The 23,952-nt window shown below is 40.0% G+C and overlaps 1 protein-coding gene across 6 annotated transcripts in view; it reads left to right on the forward strand.

The window, feature by feature from the left end:
* Positions 1–23,952, forward strand: part of ARHGAP24 (Rho GTPase activating protein 24) — a 394,377-nt gene that overhangs the window by 357,547 nt on the left and 12,878 nt on the right. For all 6 annotated transcript variants that reach the window (XM_060779286.2, XM_060779285.2, XM_060779289.2 and 3 more), the window contains 3 exons: positions 2,891–3,098; positions 20,386–20,518; positions 22,237–22,310. In XM_060779286.2, coding sequence (XP_060635269.1) covers positions 2,891–3,098; positions 20,386–20,518; positions 22,237–22,310 — 415 coding nt within the window. The remainder of the gene's footprint in view (positions 1–2,890; positions 3,099–20,385; positions 20,519–22,236; positions 22,311–23,952) is intronic.

Below are 23,952 nucleotides of genomic sequence, written 5' to 3' on the forward strand. Positions count from 1 at the left end.
GCATGGGGTTTTTGTTAAGGTTTGCTTTTATTGTGAAACACTTGGAAGCCAGAAGTCAATCTACTGAAAAGTACACAGTAATTTACGTGTAAGCATGACCTATCTTCAGAATAGTCTTGGCTGCACTCAACCCTGTAGCACACCTGTTCCGTTGCAAGAAAAGGTTACAAATAACCAGGAAAACATGACAATGATTTCTTCCCTTCTCAACAAAAAGAAAGTCTTCTAAGGTAGCTCAGGATATTTTACTGAAAGCTACTTCTCTAGAACAGTAATTTGAGAATAACGACTACCTATTAACCATTCTGACTTCATGCATCAAAGACTGGTTGAACTACAATAAGTAGTTACTAATCCATGTTGAATGATCTTGGATCTGTGCCTTGAATGTGCAAAAAAACCAACCATGTTGGCTGGTATTTTTTGCTTTCTGTTGTACATAATTAGCTTTCAAGATAATTACCTGGCTGATAATACCAAATGATGGCACTTTTTCAGGAATTTGTCCTGCAGATTACAATGGAAAATGTAATTACAGTAAGTTCAAATTGTTAGCCAGACATAATGGTAGAATGTATATAATTTCTCATGAGCTTTGCAGAAAGTTCAAGCAAGATTAGGTTAATGGAAATGCAGAGGCACAAAAAAACCCCTCACATTACATATATTTGTATTACCTCTACTGCAGGAAAAGTTAATAAATAACTAGTTAATGTTTCTTTTGTTAACCATGTAATTCTGCCAGTTTGATTTTTGTAGAAACCTAAGGTGTAGTTGGTGTATTACAGAAGTGACGAGTTTCCAGAGAACAAAGAACGTGCAACTAAAGTGTTAACCAGGGCTGCTTAAAGAGAGCATATATTTTTCTTAGTGAAACAGCTTTACTAGTTGTAGTACTTGTAGAACATTTCTGGGCACAATTTCCAAGTACTGCTGGTTTGGGCCTATAAAGTCCTATATGACTTAGGTCCAAACTACGAATGTGTTTCCCCATATGCTCCTCATATTCAAGAGCTACAGTGTTTGGAGCTGTGCTTTCTCTGTGTTTCACAACCCTCCCAGGCGCGCAGGGTGAGAACATGAAACACAGCCTTCTCAGTGGTTGATCCTATACTATGGATCTCTCTCCCAAAGGAGGTCCAAGTTAAGTTGTTCCCTTTCTGCTGTCTTCATAGAAACATAAAATTTTAAATATTGCCTATTTAACATTGGCTATTTAATAACAGTATGTCTAATTGCATGTTGGGTATAGAAACATGCAATTTGCCATGCTGTTTTGAAATATATATTACCTATATTTTGACATGCCTAATGCTAATGTTATAAAGGTAGCATTTCAATTGGATCAATGGTTTTATGTTTTTAATCTCTCCTATTCCATAATGTTTTATTGTTTTGTTTTAATTTGTGTTGCAAATCCCATCTGAAAGAAGGAAGGGAGTGGGGAGGGAAGAAAGGTTAGAATCAAAATCATAAAGTTGGAAAAGACTATAAGGATGATCCAGTCCAACCCCCTGCCATGCAGGAACACAACATTATAGGTTGTTTTGAATAATCTTTGCATTTGCTTGGTGTATTCCATCTATTAATAAAAAACAAAGTGTTGTCATTTTTATGCACTTCATTCTATGCAGCATTTGCCTTTGAAGAAAGTACCTGTCTTCAGTATTTCAAAAAGTTGCATTTTAAAACCAGTTATGTTCTTTTCTTGGCAATCTGCTACTACAATTTGGTTACATAAAGGGATTCATTTGCCTCTATTTCCCTCTTGACAACAAAGTTCCATAAGAACAATATCTCTGAGTGACTGCAAATCATGAACGAAACCTTCAATCCATCCTTTATCCACCCAATTCTAATTCCTTTCTTTCCTACTTATTCTGCAAGGTGCTGTCTCTCCAGCAGAAAAATGGGAGTGGAATACTTTTAATAATAAATGTGATGGTCCAGAAATTCTCAACCATATGCTGCTTCCATTGTGAGCTATCAAAAGACAAGTGTTTATGTAAACTGTTACTCATCTGTTACACAAACAAACCAGCTTCTGTTCTTTATAGCTGGAAGGTACAGTACAGAATAGCATGCATTGAGCTCTATGTGCACAGTGGCCTCATTTGCTAGCTTGCAAACAGGGAAGCAAACCTGAGGAGAACAAATCTGGGGGAGGGGTTGTTCAGTGAAAACAGATAATATGCTCAAACATTTTGGTCTCTCAATATTTACACATTTTCATAAAATATCTGAGTTCCACTATTGAATAGAACAGTTGTTCTCAACCTGTGGGTCCTCAGATATTTTAGCCTACAACTCCCAAAAATCCCAGTTAGTTTACCAATAGTTAGGATTTCTGAGAGTTGAAGGTCAAAACATCTGGTGACCCACAGGTTGAGAACCACTGCCCTATAGGAACAAAGCTACTGCTAGCGCTTACCCAGAATGATGGGTGGAGCCCTCCTTTACTCAATCCATGAAGCTTTAATGGCTCTGGTACATACATTCCACATGCCAAAAGTGAAACTGGACCATCAATCCACTCAACTTTCTGCGGACCAAACTTTGGTTGAAAACCACTGGAATAAAATAATAGAGGAGAACATTTAATCTAGCCCCTGGGGCTAATGTGTCTGTCTGATGATCTCTATCTGACTCACTGCCATATGTCTACTACTTAAAGTACTGCACAGCCCACAAAGTAACAGGGGAGAAAACAGAGATGAACTTATTATTATTATTATTATTATTATTAGTAGTAGTAGTAGTAGTAGTAGTAATACCCTGCTTTTTCTCTCCACAAGGAGATTCAAAATGGCTTATATCATAGAAGTCTTTAATGTTATCTGGAGATCTTCTCCTCAAATTCACCTATCCCTTCTCTTGCTTTCATATACAGGAATTTTTGGTCAGAAGCTGGAAGACACAGTCCGTTATGAGAAAAGGTATGGAAGCCATTTGGCTCCCATGTTGGTGGAACAGTGCGTGGATTTCATTCGGCTTCGTGGACTGACGGAGGAAGGGCTCTTCCGACTGCCGGGCCAAGCAAACCTTGTCAAAGAATTACAGGATGCATTTGACTGTGGGGAGAAGCCATTGTTTGACAGGTAAGATGATCATCTCCAGAGCTTGGAAACATTTTTTTTGTGAAATTCATAACATCTAGAATCCACCAACCACTATTGGAAATTTGGGAACTGTCACTAAAAGATTGCATTTTCAAACTGAGTATTTCTTAGAACTTTTTGGAATCATTAGATTAAATGGTTGCTGCACAATCAAAAGCTGAGCATGTGTGTTGAATGGTGTTCTGGATTTCAGAGTCATGAAATTACAACCCTTTTCAGTCATGAAACTCCTGTCCCAGATAATTCTTTGATTCGAAAGAGATGTAAGGAAGCAGCAGGGGAACAGTTTTCATTCCCACGGAGCCTACCAGTGCAGCACATTGGAAATAATAGCATGTCACATCTGGGCACCATTTTCACCAGGGTTTATAGCGGAGAAAACGGCATTAGGGGGATTTGGAAAAAGCCAAAGTTTGTATTTCTGCCAATAGATTTCAAGCATTTTGAGCCATTGGAGAGAAGGAACCCACCACAAGGCACAAAATCTTAGCTTCACTGCCTGATCGCCTCAAAATAAAGTGACATCAAAGAAAGTACTGAGTCACTTGGTTGACACTGTAGGACTGTGTGGTGTAAAAGAAAGTAGCATACCAACTGATAGATGTTAGAGCTGCAGTCAATTTTATTTTAAAGTATTTCCATAAATGTGAAAATGACAGAGAATTGAACCAATCAGAGATCCTTTGGGTGAATGCACACAGGGTCAAGGAAAGGAACAGTTGGATTATTGATGTTGTAGTCAAGCTAGTAGCACTATTGAATGTTTTGCATCCTACCTTGGAAGGAAATCCAGTTGTTAAGCCCTGGGGAAGGAATTAGAATGAAACAGCCTATTCCAGAACTATTTTCATACGGCAAATATTGGAAGCAATGTATCCTCCTAGGGATAAGGGGTCTAAATCAATATATACATGCATGTGTGAATCGAAATGTTCAATGTTTGCACTCTTCCCTATATGGGATTGCAAGGGTTAAATTAAAAAAATGATTTTCATTTGTATAGATTCTATAAAAACATAAGGGCTGCAATTCAGCATCCCTCCAATGTGATGTAAATATACACATAGAATATACACTTAACCCCACAAATAGAATAGAAACATTGTACAATACATAGTAATGACTGGGTGCAACCACAATGCACAACGGGAGTATGCACAATACATAACTTCACTTCTGACATTACCCACAGAATATTGTTGGAATTGTATTAGTCAGTCCCAATGAGAAGAGTGAATTGTTTAATTATGAGTCAACAAACAGGTTAATCCTATTGTTTCAATAGGTCTATGTTTGGTAGGACTAGCAACATAATTCACCTAATGTTTGCACTATGGTGAATGATTTAGCTTGCACATGTAACTCAACTTACGTTTGCATATGTCACTAATTTAATTGTTTTTGCACCAAACACAATGGCTGGACTCCTGTTGATTAGTCACAATTGTAGTAGACTGCGTGAATCAGCATTTGAACTGTGTTAGCAAGCGCTAAAATCAAATGAATTCAATGAAACTTGCAGCTTGGTTTTTGGCAAACATTGTATGCAAAAGTGTGTTCTCTGCATGAATGAAGAGTTTTTGGCACACCGAAAATGAAATTTGGGTTGGGGGGGGGGGGTTAAAGGGAGAGTTTTTTATCATTTATTTTTAGCTTTTTGCACTTGTGTCAAGTCACACAAAATCTCACCATGGTTCATCCTTTTCCAACCATTCCTTCTCTGGGTTGATAAATTTATGGATATGGTTGGCATTTCTAGTAGTGTCATTTCAAGATTTTTCATGTTTTTCTTTCCAGTAGCTGGGAAGTAGGGACAAAATTAGCCCATGGCTCTCCCAAATAAAAATTCTATTCCTTGCTGCTGAAATTTTATTTCACTTCACAAATTTCTAGCATTGCAATAACTTCAAATTGCACTTGAATATTTAGAACAGTATTTCTCAACCTGGGGGCCAAATGTGGGGGTTCAGAGAAGTCACCAAAAACCATCGGAAAACACATATATGTGATAGTCTTAGGAACCCCTTTGGCAGAAAAGGCTGAAGATCTCTCCGCCTGTCATTCTCTTCCTTTTTGGAAACACACCGCGAATCCTCCCACCAAAAGTTCTCCACCTTCCCTCTGGATGTAGGTGAACTACAACTCCAAAATTCAAGGTCAATGTTCACCAAACCCTTCCAGTACTTTCTATTGGTCATGGGAGTTCTGTGTGCCAATTTGGTTCAATTCCATCATTGGTGGAGTTCAGAATGCTCTTTGATTGTAGGTTAACTATCAATCCCATCAACTACAACTCCCAAATGGCAAAATCAATTCCTCCCAACCCCACCAGTATTCAAATTTGGGCATATCAGGTATTTGAGCCAAATTTGGTCCAGTGAATGAAAATACATCTGGCATATTAGATATTTACATTATGATTACATTACGGTAGCAAAATTCCAGTTATGAGGTAGCAATGAAAATAATTCCATGGTTGGGGGTCAACACAACATGAGGAAATGTTTAAGGGGTCGTGACATTAGGAATGTTGAGAACCACTGAATTAGAAGTACAATTTTAGCATCCAAAGAAAGAAAGTGAACAATGTAACCAGGGGAACATATAAAAAATAGAAGAGTTCTATTTGTGAATAATGTTTGATGACTTGCTTTCTGGATTGCTTGAAATTTTGGGGCTGAAGAAGAATTTCATATTTGGCAGGACAGAGTTCTTATTTGGGGGTGGGAGGAAGGTGAGGAGGAAGGGAGAGAAATCCTTTTAAATATGCCCTTGCCCTTTAATCTCTACTGTTAAACATGTATAGCTTATGCAATTTATTAAGGAGAGGCTGTGTGGTGAGGGATGTTGCTGCTGAGCCCCCGTGTTGATACAGTGAGGGCGTATTTCTGCTGGTCTCAGCAACTGCATTTCCTTCCAGTCTGTGAAGGCAGTTCTGCAAGAGCTGTGCTCTGCAAAATGGTCTTTGTGGGTTTTGCTAAAGGAGACGGCCAGGGACATTTTTCAATGTGCATTTGCTTATAAGCAAAATTTCAAATCCAGCTTATTTTTTAATTTTACACATACATGTTTCATCTATCTTCAGTTTGCCCTCCACCCCCACCCCACCCCAGTTTAACAGCCAAACATTGTAGCTTTCTAATTGGGATTTGAAGAAGGTATGGGAATATTTTCAAATAAGCAAAGATTCAGTTGGAATCTTCTGCTTTTCAGCTAAATTGGTACTCCCAAGATACATTTATAGCATCTAAAAAAAATAGTGAATCATAGAATCAAAGAGTTGGAAGAGACCTCATGGGCCATCCAGTCCAACCCCCTGCCAAGAAGCAGGAATATTGCATTCAAATCACCCCTGACAGATGGCCATCCAGCCTCTGTTTAAAAGATTCCAAAGAAGGAGCCTCCACCACACTCCGGGGCAGAGAGTTCCACTGCTGAACGGCTCTCACAGTCAGGAAGTTCTTCCTCGTGTTCAGATGGAATCTCCTCTCTTGTAGTTTGAAGCCATTGTTCCGCGTCCTAGTCTCCAAGGAAGCAGAAAACAAGCTTGCTCCCTCCTCCCTGTGGCTTCCTCTCACATATTTATACATGGCTATCATATCTCCTCTCAGCCTTCTCTGAAGTGAAGGAGTAATGATTGCAGTAATCCTGAAACCAATGTATCTGAAGCAATTCCACTGACAATAACAAAATTATTTGGAAAATGGATGTCAACAGTGTCTTTAGATGTGTATGTATATGGTAGACCCCTGTTCCTTCTCTCTTAACAGAACCATTAAGAATAGTGTGATCTAATGGTTCCTGTGTCATTAGGGCAGTGGTTCTCAACCTGTGGGTACCCAGGTGTTTATGGCCTACAACTCCCAGAAATTCTCGCCAGTTTACCAGTTTACCAGTTGTTAGGATTCCTGGGAGGTGAAGGCCAAAACATCTGGGAACCCACAGGTTGAGAACCTCTACATTAGGGCAATGAATTCAATTTGACTTTTAAATTGACCTGACCACTGAAAATCTACTTTAATGGCCAACATTAGACTGAGCCATGGAGGTCTGTTTAGCTGCTGATTGCAATGAAGAAGGAAGTTTTCATTCCCCCCCCCCCCCCCCCCCATCGGTCAATGGGATTGTGACATGGCATTGTGATGGGATCCTGCTTCTGATTGTCATAATCCCAGTCACTGGTAGGAGGGCTCTATCAATGCCATCCTTCTGCACTTTAATCTCAATTGTTCGTTGCAGATACTGGCCCTTAAGGTGAATTGTGGAGGCATTTGCAATCATGTTATCCCAGCTGTAACTGTAGTATTACTGAATACAAAACAGTAATGCGATTATAACTCTAGGTTAGTAACCCATAACTGCAATTTAGGATGCCAGTCCTTGCCTTGTTTACCACCTGAAGGCAAAATAAATCAGGATTTACCTGCATAACAGTCAGTACAATTCCTTGTTACTGTTCATGGTAGCATTAGTAGTGGGAGTACTATTACTGCATTTTTTTCATGTTAGGAGCGACTTAAGAAATTGCAAGTCACTTCTGGTGCGAGAGAATCGGCTATCTTTAAGGACGTAGCACAGGAGACACCCAGATGTTTGATGTTTTACCATCCTTGTGTTTGTTTATTGTTCACGTTTTCGGTTTGTGTTTTTGGTTTTCTTTATTGCAATTGTCATTTGGGCTTGGCCTCATGTAAGCCGCTTCGAGTCCCTATCGGGGAGATGGTGGCAGGGAAACAAATAAAGTATTATTATTATTGTGGGAGGCTTCTCTCATGTCCCCACATGGGGATCTGGAGCTGACAGAGGGAGCTCAACCTACTCTCCTTGGATTCAAACCACTGGCCTGTCAGTCAGCAGTCCTGCTGGCACAAGGGTTTAGCCCATTGCACAATCGGGGGCTGCATGTAGTAGCAGTACTCCCACTGTAATGGCTACTTTAAACAGTCTTACACTGTGGTGCAGCAGCATTCCAAACCACAATTAGGATTTAACTATGATATCCAGTTACATGAAGAAGCAGAGTCATTATTTTTGTGTGACTTCAAGCTGTTTCAGACCTGTGATGGGCCTAAGGTAAACCTATTGCAAGGTTTGTTGGTATCGTGTGTTCAGAAAAGATTAGCCATTGCCCAAGGTCACCCAAGGGTTTTCATGGATTTGAGCCTTGGTCTCCAGAATCAGTCTGACACTCTATCCTCTACCCCACACTGCTTTCTGAGGAAGCAGGGAAATACTGGTAAATTTCCACACATCTGTGACCCTCAAAATAGTCACCCCTCCACACACACACATTTCACAGCCTGCAAATGTTGTAAAAGTGAGACGGCATTTGGCCACAGCTGCCATAAAATGCATTTGCATGTGCGTGCTCTAAATGAGGGTTATAAACCAGCTTAACAACATTGGCCCTAAATGTCATGGCACATAAATAAAACTACTGGTCTTGCAGAGATTAAGTGCTAGGTGTGTCTGAAAAGACACCATGTACAAAGAAGGGGGATATCATAACACTGCCCTCGAAAATTGCCCTCATAAGCAATATCTCTATTAGTGACCTTGCTGTTTATTCATTTTTAAATACGTTTGGCCTCAATCTGGCAACAAGCAACATACTAAAGCCAAGATAATACTTTAGAGCTGGGTTTTTCTGGGTTGTAGCATATTGTAATACTCAGAATCTTCAAAGATATAGTCCCTACAAGTAATTTTCCCAAGCTCTGGTTTAAAATGTCAAGGTCCCAATTAAACATGGGAGAGCGAGACTAGTGTGGTGGTATGACTCTGGAGACCAAGCTTTGAATCCCTATTTAGATGTGGTTAACTTTGGACAAGTTACATTCTCTCAGCTTCAGAGGTCATAATAAGTCACCATAAGTCACAACAACAACATCACCCCTCCCCCTTTTAGAGGAGAAGTTTGCAATAGATGTTAATTATAGAATGAGCAAAGTGTTGTATTCATGAATGGAAGGGCATAATGTGCTAAAGACTCTGTGCCAGACTTAGCTGCAAGTGTTTAGCCTAGATCAGTCACTTGGCAGTGGCGCAATGGGTTAAACCCTTGTGCCGGCTGAATTGCTAACCTGAATGTCGGCAGTTCGAATCCATGAGATGAGGTGAGCTCCCATCTGTCAGCCCCAGCTTCCCATGTGGGAACATGAGAGAAGCCTCCTACAGGATGGTAACACATCCAGGTGTCCCCTGGGTAACATCTCACACCAGAAGAACAGCCAATCCTCTCACACCAGAAGCAACTTGCAGTTTCTGACACAATTTTTTAAAAGTCACAAACCCCAAGCACTGGTTCAAATCTAGACTAAGAAACTCACAAAGATCACTGCTGTCCAAGGTCCTACAGCATTCATACTAAATTATTATTATTATTATTATTATTATTATTATTATCATTATTTTATTCCTTCCCCACCTCTCCTCACAGCTTGAGGTGGGTTACAACATTGCTAAAACACACAATGAAAACACATAAACATTTTAAAAAACACTCCAATATTAAAACATATTTCCATAAAATGCATATTAAAATACACAAAACAAAAGTTATTCATATAACAGAGGTTTAAAATTCATTATTACAACTGTCTGGGTAGAACTGCTGGAAGAAATAGGTTTTCACTTGTGTCTTAAAATCCAACAGCTGATCTAACTGTTGGAGCTCTACTGGCAGGTCGTTCCACAGTCATGGGGCAGCTAATGAAAAGGTCCTCTGGGTGATGGTTGCCAGTCAGGTTCTGGCAGACTAGTGCAGACACCCCTCAGGGGACCTCAGGGTTTGGCGTGGATTATACAGGAAAAAGCAGTCCTATAGGTAACCTGGAACCAAACCATGTAGGGCAGGGTTTCTCAACCTTCCAAATGCCGTGACCCCTTAATTCAGTTCCTCAAGGTGCGGTGGCCCTCAACCATAAAATTATTTTTGTTACTATTTCATAACTGTAATTTTGCTACTGTTATGAATCGTAATCTAAATATCTGATATGTAGGTTGTATTTTCATTCATTGGACCAAATTTGGCACAAATACCCAATACACCCAAATTTGAATACTAGTGAGGTTGGGGTGGGGAGGGGGGGGGTGATTTTGTCATTTGGGAGTTGTAGTTGCTGGGATTTATAGTTACTGGAAGGGTTTGGTGAGCATTGAACTTGAGTTTTGGAGTTGTAGTTCACCTATCTCCAGAGAGCACTGTGGAGTCAAACAATGATGGATCTGGACAAAACTTGGCACAAATACTCAACGTACCCAAATTTGAACACTGGTGGAGCTTGGGGAAAATAGAGCGTGACATTTGGGAGTGGGAGTTGAAGTTGCTGGGATTTATAGTTCACCTATAATCAAAAAGCATTCTGATCTCCACCAGTGATAGAATTGGGCCAAACTTCCCACACAGAACCCCCATGATCGACAGAAAATACTGTTTTCTGATGGTCTTTGGCAACCCCTCTGGCACCCCCTGGTGACCCCCTTAGGGGTCCCGACCCCCAGGTTGAGAAACACTGATGTAGGGCTTCTGTTGTTCTTTCAAACTCCAGAACAGTGATTCCCAAAGTCCAGGGAGTTTGTACTTCAATAGACTCAGGCAAAGGCAAACTGCTTATGTTGCTTTGTCAAAAGTGTTGCAGTTTACATGTATAAAATATTGTAGTTTATGGTATCAACAGCTGTGCAGATTCCATATGAAACACTTTAGTACTCAGATTTATTTCACCATTATTCCAAGAAATGCGGGGCAATGTGTATTTCTCTCTCCAGTACCACCATTTTAATTCTCATTGGAGCATCAATTAGGCTATGGGACAGTTAGGCTGGCCCAATACAATGACCAATATGCTTTGTGAACTAGTAGAAACTTGAACCTAAGTCTCTAGTTTTAATCCCAACAATCCCCGGTGGCACAGTGGGTTAAACCCCTGTGCAGGCAATACTGAAGACTGACAGGCCGCAGGTTCAAATCCGGGGAGAGGCGGATGAGCTCCCTCTATCAGCTCCAGCTCCTCATGCGGGGACATGAGAGAAGCCTCCCACAAGGATGATAAAAACATCAAATCATCCGGGCGTCCCCTGGGCAACGTCCCTGCAGACGGCCAATTCTCTCACACCGGGAATGACTTGCAGTTTCTCAAGTTGCTCCTGACATGACCAAAACAAAAATCCCAACAATGTAACCATTGCTCTTACTGTCCTTAGTGTATTTCCATGAGGACAGATTCAAGAAATTTCCCAGCACTATAGTGTCTGGAATAATGCTATGCTTTTTATATGAGAAGTATACCCAGTGTGCCTTTCTTTCACTACATAGTTGGTTCCCAAATATTTCACTCCATTATGGTTTTGTTTGAATTATCATCAAAATCATACATTTACCTTTGTTTCTATTTTAGGAACACACCGTCTTTTAGACCCCAATTACACAGATAAACAAGAACTGAAATGAAAACTAGAAATCTCTTAAATCATTTTTAATGAAACTGGATTTCTTCCTCATCTTTTTGTAAAGTAAATTATCTTATCATTTGCTCACTGCTATTATTGTATGATTGGAAAGATGTGTTAGGCTGGGAAAACATTTGCGGTGTCACAAAGATGGCTATTAATATTTATGTGGGAACATTTTCCTGGGCAATTTCCAAAGATAAACAAAGTCTAGATCTCAGAGGAATTTAAAAATGGGACAGTGGAGGTAATACATGCATGATGGAGAGGACATAATTAGGTCAGGTATCATATTGGGCCGCGGTGGCGCAACGGGCTAACCCACTTAGCTGCAGAACTTGCTGACTGGAAGGTTGGCAGTTTGCATCCACGGGACAGGGTGAGCTCCCATTGTTAGCCCCAGCCTCTGCCAACTTGGAAGTTCGAAAACATGTAAATGTAAATGTGAATGCCGGCTCTTCAGCTTAGAAATGGAGATGAGCACCACCCGGCAGAGTTGGACTCGAATAGACTTAATGTCAAGGGGAAAACTTTACCTTTTATCATATGGATACCTGACAGGCACCAGAATCTGGCTGATCTTGGAAGCAAACAAGGTCAGGCCTGGTTAGTACTTCAAAGGGATACTACCAGGGAATGCTAGGTGCTATAGACTATATTCAATGGCCTAAAAAACTCTGTGAAGATATGAGGTCACAAGTGATTGGCAGACACATAGATTGCATTATTACATGAATCAATGACTTTCTGTTTTAAGGTTTAGGGCTTAGAAATCTATACCAAAATTGAACTAAAAATCCCTACCAAACTATTACTGAAAAATTTGAAATGTGATAATTCACTTATGCAATTTTGTTATGCCTCTGCTACATACCTAAGTACTGAATATGTAATATAATATCCCAGAGATAGTTATTAAAATGAAGAGATGGTGATTTAATCATTTACCCAGTAAAACTTTTGGCAGAATAAAGAGTTATGGTAAATCCAGATCTCCTGAAAATGCACTTTGATTATGAGCCAACCAACTTTTCGGTTTATCAATGTTTATCAGCTATGACGATTGTATCAAATCATGTATTTATTTATTTATTTGCAACATTTCTACCCTGCCCTTGTCAACTCCCCCCGGGGGGGGGGGGGGACTCAGGGCAGCTATCACAGGCAACAATTTGATGCCACCATATCAATAAACAACAATATAAAATCATAAATGCATAATAGATTAAAAACAGTAACAATTATTATATAATCATATAGTCACATAGCTGTTTCCAATTGTCGTAACAGTCATATGGTCCGGATTCAATGTCTAAAGTGCTGCTGTGCTCACTAGCCGAAAACCTGGTTCCAAAACCACGATTTTAGTTTTTTCCTAAAAGAAAGGAGGGAGGATGCCGATCTAATCTCACAGGGGAGGGAATTCCACAAGCGGGGGATCACCACTGAGAAGGCCCTGTCGCTCGTCCCCACCAGATGCATTTGTGAGGTCGGTGGGACCGAGAGCAGGGCCTCCCCAGTAGATCTTAAACTACAAGGTGGAACATAGAGGGAGATCCATTCAGACAAGTAAGCTGGGCCAGAACTGTATAGGGTTTTACAGGCCAAGACCAGCACTTTGAATTGTGCTCTTAGGTGGACCGGCAGCCAGTGGAGCTGACATAACAGGGGAAGGTAGTGTGCTCCCTGTATGGCGCTCCGGTGAGTAATCTGGCTGCTGCCCGTTGGACCATTTGGAGTTTCCAAACAGTCATCAAAGGCAACCCCACATAGAGTGCGTTGCAGTAATCTATTCAGGATTTAACCAGAAATGTATGATGCCACATTACCATGCAAGGTCGAACAAGATGTCCATTATTGCTTTGAACTGTTAATTTCGTGAAGAGGAAGCCAGATGAATTCACATTAAACATTAACCTGGGAAATTATCGGATTTGCAGGTGTGCATTCACACCGATGTTCAGAATGGGATGCTTTTGAGCCGGGTATGTGTGGGGCAGCCACAAAATCCCTTCCATGTTAAATGGTGGTAGACATGAAATCAAACAAATGGATCTAGAAATATTGTCCTGCATCAGTGGACTGCAAGAGTTCAAGCAAAAATGGTAGCTCTGAAATGGTTTGCCCCCTTTATATCTGAAATCCATACACAATCAAAGGGTTTGAACTTGCCCTTCAAATGGCATTGACGAACATCATATTGCAAGCTGTTTGCTCCAGGGAAAGATATCCTTCATTGTTGAGAGTAGTGACTTCCCTCCCAACCTGCTGCCCAGCTCAGGTCAGTAACAATTAGCTACCTCCCGTTGTGCATTTTCTCGCAAAGCAAAAGTCTTAAAAATTATGGAAGCACTATTCTACTCCAGATGTGTTGTGACAACCCATTTTTCTTACCTCCTCATTTACAATCTCTTCAGGGGAATTATTGCCTCAGCCATCCTCAGGTGTGTGTTTAATATACGTTTCATATGCATGTCATTGCTGCCCATCAGTCTCTGAGGATGTTACTGAACAGTCAAGTGAAAATGGCTTAAATAAAATAACACTATGACTGAAGATCAGTAGAATATGATGTCCTAATTAAGTTGGTGGAAGTGGAATAGCTATGCCGCAGGTAGAGGAAATAGTATCTTGTTTCTCTTAATAGTTCCATGACAAACAGGTGCATGTTCTTTTTCATACTGAGAGCAAGAAATAAGTTAGAGAGGAGCAAAATTAGGGCACCCCCAAAATATTTTGGATTTTGCAGTTCTGGGCTCTATCAATGTATAATGTCCAGATCAAGGGAAATAATTGCACAACCCTATTCAGAACCACCTGAAATACTGTGCCCAGTTCTGGACATGACAGTTTAAGAAAGATATTGACAAGCTGGAACAGAGGAGAGTTACCAATAATGTAAAAAAAGCTGGGAGAAAAGGTGAATGAGGAAGAGCTTAGGTAACTGAGTGTCTTTACCTTGGAGAAGAAGAGAAAGATATAATAAATAGTTCCAGCCCAGCTTACCTGTCCTAATGTATCTCTCCTTATGAACCAGCTTAAGATGGGCTGGGGAGGCCCTGCTCTCGGCCCCTCCTTCTTTGCAGGTGCGCCTGGCAGGGATGAGAGACAGCGTCTTCCCAGTGGTGGCCCCCCAGCTGTTGAACTCCCTTCCTAGAGATATTAGATTGGCTCCCACCCTCCTGACCTTCCAAAGGAATGTAAAAACCTGGCTCTTTGAACAAGTCTTTGGAAACACAGTGCAATAGACTAACATGGATCTCTGTGGAACTGAATTGTGGAATGGCTTAGACGGTGTTTTTGGACAACAAGATGAACAGTAAAGGCATTGGTTTTATAAGTTTTATGTGGTTTTAAATGGTTTATTGTATGATTTCATAAATTTGTTTTAAATGTTTTAAATTATACTTTGTATATTGTTACAGCATTGAATGGCTGCTGGTTGTAAGCCGCTTTGAGTCACCTTCGGGTTTGAGAAAGGCGGGACAGAAATGGCGCAAATAAATAAATAAATAGCCGCATGTAAATGCTTGAAATGCTTGTGGTGTAGAAGATGGAGTCAGCTTGTTTTGCTTGTCCAGACACAAAATCACAAGCAAGTGGATTAAAATTATAAGAAACAAATCATCATAAATATTAGGAAGAACTTGTTGATTGCTCTTTTTAAAGACCTTCAAAGAAGAGCTGCCCCAAAAGATGGAACTTTTCTTCTTTGAAGGTCTTTAAAAAGAGCTTGAGTGTCCATCTGTCACAAGTGTTTTAATTATCCGTTCCTGCATGACCAGAAGTTGGAAAAGATGGCTCTTGTGGACACTTCCAGCTTTGTGAAACTATGATTCTATTAACTTTGAGAGAGAGAGGTTGGGACTAAAAAAAAAAAAAAAAAAGGAAAACCATTGTGAGAAAAGATTTGCCCATTCCATCTCTAGTGAAAGTTGTTGTTGTTACGTACCTTCAAGTCATTATTGACCCTCAGGTGAACCTATCACAGGGTTTACTTGACAAGATTTGTTCAGAAGAGGATTGCAATTGCTGCCTTCTGAAAGAATGTGATTGCCCAAGTACCTTCAGTGGGTTTTATGGCAGGGACTTGAATCCTGGTCTCCAGAATCATAGACGAGTGCTCAAACCACTACAAAACACTGTTTCTAGTGAAGCTACCATCTCTGTAAACACAAGTGATTCATTGAAGAAGCACTGCCTACACACAAGGACTCAGTGCCAGGTATACTATCAACAGGTATGAACTAAACAGAGTCTCCTTCTAATCAAGCCACAAGTCTGCTAGTACCTTTATCAAAGTCTTAAAGGATTCATGTATGTAGGAGAATCTATGTCACTGAACCAGCCTAAAATAAATTTGCTTTTGGGATGTCCTTGCTTTACTGCCACTTGAGACTTTTTGCTACCTCTCACATTAGCATTCTGGAAGGATTAGCAGTGATCCACACTGACATGTGTTATGTCCACTTATGTAACAAATGCGGCACATGAATTTTTGCATGGAAACATTATGTCCATATTGACAGTGACCTGATGGGCTCCCGTGCTTATCGCTTGCAGAGGGGGTGAGATGAACAACCCTTCTGTCCACTGAACTAGCCTCTGGCAGTCATTTCCATGATGTCTGAGAATGCCACAAAGTAAATAATGTTGCTGAGGCAGAAATAGATGGAAAGGAAGCCAGTGACAACAGGGGCTGGGATGAAAAGAGCTCTGCATCCGTGCTGCCTAATTGCAGAGGAAAGGATTTGAGTCTGTTTGTGCATCTGGCAAGCTTTTATATTATATTCCTAGGGGCAGCTTACAGACTAGAGGCAGTGGGTATTCTTTTGGACAATAAATGAACAATTAACTCGCCTCACCGTCTCTGATATCTCTATTTGGCTACACACACAATTGTGCATATCTGTTTAAAGGGGAGGAGAATGGGGAAGTGACGAATGGTAAATGCCGAGACGAAGAATTTAGAAAATCCTCTGGGTACCGACTGTTTAATTAAATTCTCTGCTAATCAGCTCTGGTAGCTGGTTTGTCACTTGCCATAGTAACAGCAAGGGATTTAGACCTGACTGCCTATGAATGGCACTGTTACGCTGACATCCTCCAGCTTATTTTCAATGGGATCGTCACCTCCCCAGAGGCAGTTAACACCAGCCGCAGCAGTTTTGAACTGTTGCATTGCTTTTGCAGGCTGTTGCCCAACTGAGCGGCAACGTTTACATGATCATCTGACCTGGTTGCTGTTAAACAGAAGTACGACACTAAATATTTCAGAAAACAGTGGGGAAATCAATCCTTCTTTCAAGAATAGCAGTAATTGTAATATAACATAGCACGGCTGAGACAGCCATTTACGGATGGCAGCTAGATGGGATTTCTTTCTGTCCTCTATGTGAATGATTGAAAAACAGGTTGTCTTAATAGGACTGGTCCAAAACATTTTGCTGTCTGGGACAAAGATCAGGATGGCTCATCCATACATACTAGGTACAAGTGGGCTAGGCTACCATGAAACACCATGGGGCAGTGATAAGAGAATTGGGTTATGTCTGGGGACCAGGAAATGAAGCTATGACCAGTCACATCATCTCAGCCTCAGAGGACGGCAAAGGCAAACATATTTTGAATAGATCTTGCTGAGAAAAGCCTGTGATAGCTTCACCTTCGAATTACCAATGACTTGAAAGCATGCAACAACAATAATGTAAGCCACTGTTTTCCTGATGAGAATAAGAAAAATATATGATGGTGGAAAACATTTTTAGGCAAAGAGTGAATGAACCAGCATCAGTAGAGCTAGGATTAGCTCTTAGTGGCCTTGCTGTTATCGAAAACTTGACCCCAAAAACATTGGACCCCAGAGTCTACAGCTCCACTGGGACGGACAGTGAACATGCATTGACCTCTCTCTTAATTCTAAGCTAACCTTCAATGAACCTCTTCCTGGAATGTTGCCTAACACTTCCCCACACTCTGAACCTCAGGAGATAGCCACACATTTAGCATTATTCCTTTACGATATCCTAAAAAGTCACAGGGAAGACATAAGGAACAGACTAGTGTTGTCATAATATTATCTGATTTTATCCTGGGTTGTTTCCTCATCTATAGTGTTGTGTCAGACCCTTCTTCTTCTGTGAGGTCTCCATTATATATGTCAATGCCCTGAACAACTTGGCTGGCACTCATTGTATTAACTGAAACACAGACATTAAACCCATTTCAGCCCATTATTTTTGCCACACTACATTCCTTTCCACTTGTATCACACACAAGCCTTCAAAAATACCAGTGACTGTTTATTAAATTTCCCTCCAAATCTGGAGACCAGTTGGTAACAATGACAGGTAGCACATCCCAGACAACCAGCCTTCAGATCCTAAGCGGCCATGACCTGGACCAATCGACATTCAGGGCAACATAAGTCCTTTGTTTCAAATTGCTGTCAAGGCCTTATAAATATTTCTGAATTGCCCATCAATACAGAGGAGGCTGTGAGGCACACATGTGAAGAATGCATCTATTGATGGATGGATGGGGAGATAGATAGATAGATAGATAGATAGATAGATAGATAGATAGATAGATAGATAGATAGATAAGTGAGAGAGAGGAAGAGAGAGACAGAGACAGGTGGAGATAGATAGATAGATAGATAGATAGATAGATAGATGATAGATAGATAGATAGATAGATAGATAGATAGATAGATAGATAGATAGATAAAGACACTGGTGAAGAGAGACATAAAGAAATGTATTAAAATAATCTGGTCATAGATGAAGTATTTTGCATTTTTGTTGAAACTCTTGTCCTTATTCCTAAAAGTACACCCCAGTTATAGAATCATGGAGTTGGAAGGTGTCCCAAAACCCATGTAGTCTAACCCTTTGATAGGTGTAAATCTTACCTCTGATTATCTCCAAAGGATTAGAGTCCAACATATACTTGTAAAGACTGTTCTGTTGGCAAACAGTTCTTTCTGCCAGAAAGTTCTTCCTCATATTGGGAAAGAATCATGTTTCTTGAATCTGCTGTTTCTTCTGGAGCAGCAGAAAATGAGCTGACTGCCCAACAGACCTCTAGATGTTTATGTGGCAGTTACCTCACCTCTCAACCTTCTTTTCCTCATACTAAGGAAATATAGTGGGGCCTTGGTATCCACAGGGTTTGGTTCCAGGTCACCCATGGATACCAAAGTCCATAGATGCTCAAATACTATTATATACAAAGGTATACTGAAATGGTTCTTGTGGGTTTTTTCGGGCTATAGAGCCATGTTCTAGAGGCATTTCTCCTGACGTTTCGCCTGCATCTATGGCAAGCATCCTCAGAGGTTGAGAAGGTATACTGAAATGGTTTCCATTATATAAATTGGCAAAAGTAAGGTTTGCTTTTTGGATTTTAAAAAAAGTCAAATTGTGTATGGTTAAATCAGTGGATGATGATTCCATGGATAGAGAGTGGCAACTGTATAAATTAATGTGCATCCATTTTATACACACTTTTTGTTTTGTTTTTGTTTTGTTTTTCATAATCAGGTGATGGAAGCATAGCTATGGTATTCCTGTATGTGCTACTTTAGGGGAGGAATCTCAGATTCAAAGACAAAATTCTTAGACAGAATCTCATATTTTAGAAATTAATGTCACCTTTAGGAATAGTTCACACTAGGTAGGCTTACAATCTACTCTGAGAATTGACATTAAGAGCTGTGCAGCCATAACATTAAAACAAATGGAAAATGCCTTTGGGCTGGTGAAACAGATTCAATAGTCTTATTTTATAATGCCACCATCTAGTGGCAGTACATGGAGAGTGCATTATTTCCAATGCCTCCCCATCAACAAGACTTTTTGTCTTCTTGCTTTCTTTTTATACTTAGCATTGTGTTACATATAGTTGAAAAAATGTTTTAAAAGACTGCAATGTATATAGCACAACACTATCATATTTATTCTGCATTATCAATATTTCCCAAAACATTTGCATGGTTAAGGAAAAGTATATTTTTTTCGACACTAATAGTACCAAAAAAGAAGAAGTTTGAACTTTTGGCAGCAGGTTCCAGACAGATATCAATAGATGTATCAATAGTTTCATGCATCAAATAACTAAATTATAGTTTAGGGTTTCAGATTATAAAAGATCAATTGTTGTAAACATTGTGTATTTTTTAAACTAAGATTTACACATTTCAGGAATGTTCTGGGGCCTCTTCATAACTGCATAACTGAAGGCATTTGTATGTCTAAACCCAACCTCAAAAGTCTGACCTTTCTCCCTCCCTCCCTTCCATTCTGTTTTTCTCATGCATGTGAAGGTTAAACATGTTTAGCAATTGGGGTGGGGTGTGTGTGTGTGTGTGTGTTGAATCATAGCTTCCAATATTTAATAAATGAAAACCGGAACATGTTAGGTCAGACAACATCACAGTGTGTTCAAAATGGCAAAAGTAATTTTTAAAGAAGAGCACACACAAGTTAGGAGAGACTGCATCAGAAGGTCAAGATCTTATCCCTCTCCAGCACTTTTGCACTTGGAATTGATTTTGCTGCAATTGAAATAAGCAGAGAAGAATGAGGGGAAAGTGGGAGAAAAGAGAAACTGGGGGATTTTTAAAGCAGTTGTTAATGTAGGACAATACAGGGTTAATCAAACCAATACTTGCCAAATTGGAACTCTCAGATATGATATTATCCAAGCTAGTATCTTGGATAATATCATTGCACAAGCAGACAAACAATAGCATTGTTCACCTGAGGGTAGTCTGACGTTCCTAGCAATAATATTGTATGTTCCTTCTGTTCAGAAACACAGATGTACACACAGTGGCATCACTTCTGAAACTGTACCTTCGAGAGCTTCCAGAACCAGTTATCCCATACTCCAAATATGAAGATTTTCTTGCCTGTGCCAAAATGCTCAGCAAGGAAGAAGAAACGGTGAGTTTGCTGCCTTGATTTCTGTTCCTAACATTACCGTGTGCTTTGGGTAAAATGTATTTGGGGAATTTTGCATGAATTAACTCAACCCCAACTGCGGTCACTCTTGGATGTGGGACTCTGGACTAGAAAAGTTCCTTTTTTGGACCTGGTGCACTTTAACTCTCATGGTCAGGTGCCACATCAGCTACAGGATATTGGTACTTGCAGTCAAAAATCATCAATGTATTCAAGTTTAGCTACATCCAAGAAGCAGGAGGCACTTGTCATGTTCTAGATTATCTTTCCATCTATACCAACATGACAGGGGTGCCAAGTCTACAACCCCTGAACACCACCTTTGCAGTCCATAAAGGCTATCCCATTCTCCAAACCCTCCAAAGTCCCCAAAGGTTTTAAAAGTTGGCCTGATTTCAGGCATGAATTGTCCTCAAAATGACACCCACAGTCTTCCTCAGTGTGCACAAAGATGCAAAAATGCCTCCACAACTTTGTCGGATCTGTACCATCTCTCAAATATGCTTTTTGTTTCCTTCCCCATTTGTCCTTAAAAATTGTGACTGGAAGTAATACATTACTTCCTATTGCCATTTTGGAGGTAATATGGTAGGGATCCTGACTGTGAGGTACATGAAAAATTGACCAACTGCCCCACAACTGCAGTAGGCAATGACATACTTTTGAAGGTCCCCAACTCTCATTCTGTTGAAGTTCTCCGATGTCATTCCCATCACCTAAGCCTTTTAACTGGATGTTCCTAAGGTTGAACCAGGACCCTTTTATGTCTTAAACCAGTTCTGTACCACTGACCAAAGGTTTTCCTCTAAGGATGGAACCTCTAAGGATGTTTCCAGTCCATACTTCCAGGCCAGGCATAGTAGCTTAAACAAGACTTTTGAAGGACACAGGTTGCTCTCTTAGGTCATACTATACTATCTGCAATGTGTGTGTCAGAGTGCTCTAAAGGTTGTGCAGGAAAAACATACTCTTTGGACCACAACTCCCAGAATTCCCCAGCCAGCATTAAAAAGTTTCATGCTGGTTTATTTTTTCCCCTTCACCCCCAAAAGAAGGAACCATCATTTGAGTTTCCCACAGTGACTTAAAACAGTGATACTTGGGGGGGATTGTGGGCAAATACATTTAAAACCACCAGTGATTTGGAGGAGATGATGTCACTCCCACCCACAGGTCCTTTTGCTACAGAAAAAGATCAGACATGAGAAAGGTTATAATGTCAAAGAAATTCCCAGCTCAAGACAGTTATACTTGAGCAAGAATCGTGTGGTCTTCCAGATGTTGTTAAATGACCATTTCCAGCAGCATAGGCAATATTGAGCAATGGTGAGAGTTGCAGTCAAGCAACATCTGGATGACTACAGTTTCTCATTCCTGTATGTATCCAAAGAATTTTGAGGCATCTGTATCCATCTGTAGGTGGATGATTCAAATCAGTGCAGTGGTTTTGGTTTACACTTTCAAACTATGCCCTGGGACATGAAATATTGAACAACTCACCATTTTCTCATTATCAACCTGAAATGGTGGCAGCTGTAATTTTTCTCTTTGTTTTCAAAGCAGCCGCAGTCATCCATCACAGTCTCGACATCAATGGTAGTGGGAAGTTTAATGTTTTGGTCAGTTTTCTGATGCTTCAATTAATTCTACCCATGTCTGATACTTGCTTCATATTTATTTATTTTGCCATCTTCCCACAGGGGCTGAATGAATTAGTGAAACACGTGAAGAGCTTGCCACTTGTCAACTTCAACCTGTTGAAGTACATTTGCAGGTAACCAACTTGGCAAGGATCACAAAGCAGTCCTCTTTTGGGTGCCCCTCAAAGACATCATGTGCTAGCAGATTGCCCTAGACAATTTTCAGTGAAGTAATATTGAAGTAATAGAATTATTAAATCTTAAAACTTATTTCTGAAACCTATTATTAATTACCCTCAGTTGCTTTTTATTCATAAGATCAGGAAGACATTGCTGATTCTTATCCTACTCTCACACAACTGTGGTGGCTGGTACAGCTGACTGGTTTTAGGATAGTCTTGTTTCTGCACACCAGATGTGGCTTTCTGCACTTTCCATTAACTCAATTAATTGATCAATTTAAGGCCCATTCATTTCAGTAGGTCTATCCTAGTTGTATGAAGCTGAATGGTATGCTGGTTGGAGATAATGACCGTTGGAAGACGCTTATAGAGGTCAGCAAAGGTTGACCAGAAAGTCCTTATGTTGATTAAGGTGTCAACTGGGAAACACCTGTGTCAGCTTGAATTCTATTAGACCCAAATAGAATAGACCCATTGCATCTGAGTGAGTCAACACTCAGATGTTGGGATTCAGTGACTCTGGTAAATAGAGTCCAGGCTATCATCTTGCACACCAACGTTGATAGAACAGTGTTAAACTTGGAACATTCTTCAGTTGTTCTCATGCAGCTAACTTGAGATTTGAAATTTTCCCTTTTCATATGATTGTTCTGTTTCACAAAGTAAAGCTGTATTTTTATAAAGATGAAGCACAGTTGCAGTTGCAATGTTCTTGCCATGAAACATTATGATGAAATATCATTCTACTGTTTCAATCCTATGTTATTGCTTCCATTGGGTAAACACCATATGTAGTTGTATTTTTCAAGCAAAAGATAGCTATTTTATTCATAACTTTTTGTTTTCAATTATTTTAATGAGTCTCTCTTAAGTCTAAAACCAACCAAATGTGTTCAAAGATACACACAGTAACAATTATAAGCAGGAATCTCTCTTTATTAATTCTGGCCAAGAACCTGTAGTTTTTCTATCTGTAATCCTGTGACATGTTCAGTATAGATGCACACCTGCAAGCTAACTACTGGTTGTACACACAATCAATCATGTGAATATCAACATTATACAATCAGTTGCAAATCTATGAATGCAGTCCCAGTTGTAGACATTGAAACAATAGTAAATTAAAAATACTGAAGAGTAGTTATATATGATGATGCCCATATCTGTGAGAGATATGCTCCTATACATACTATGGAAATTTAAAACTGCAGATCATAGCAAACCCTATTGAAATAAAGAGTTTCTTGTGGAAATATACCATGGAATTGTACTGGGGGATCTAGAAAATGCCCTGAGAGAACTTTCCTTTTTTGGAACCGAGTAAGTGAATTTGGTGGTGCTAGCCCCACTCAATAATAATGATGATGATGAATTTATTACTTGCCTCTCCTTGTGGCTCAAGGTGGAATATAACACTATTAAAACAAGAGATTAAACACTATTAAAATACACATAGGGAGATATACAGAGTTAAAATATAACTTAAACTCCCCTGCTAAAATGCAGATTAAAATTCACAAATTAAAATTGACAGGGCAGGCCTGTTAGAAATGATGGGTCTTCAATTGTGTCTCAGATTCCAACAGCTGATCTA

This window comes from Anolis sagrei, chromosome 5 (genome assembly GCF_037176765.1).
Source record: "Anolis sagrei isolate rAnoSag1 chromosome 5, rAnoSag1.mat, whole genome shotgun sequence".
Taxonomy (NCBI): domain Eukaryota; kingdom Metazoa; phylum Chordata; class Lepidosauria; order Squamata; family Dactyloidae; genus Anolis; species Anolis sagrei.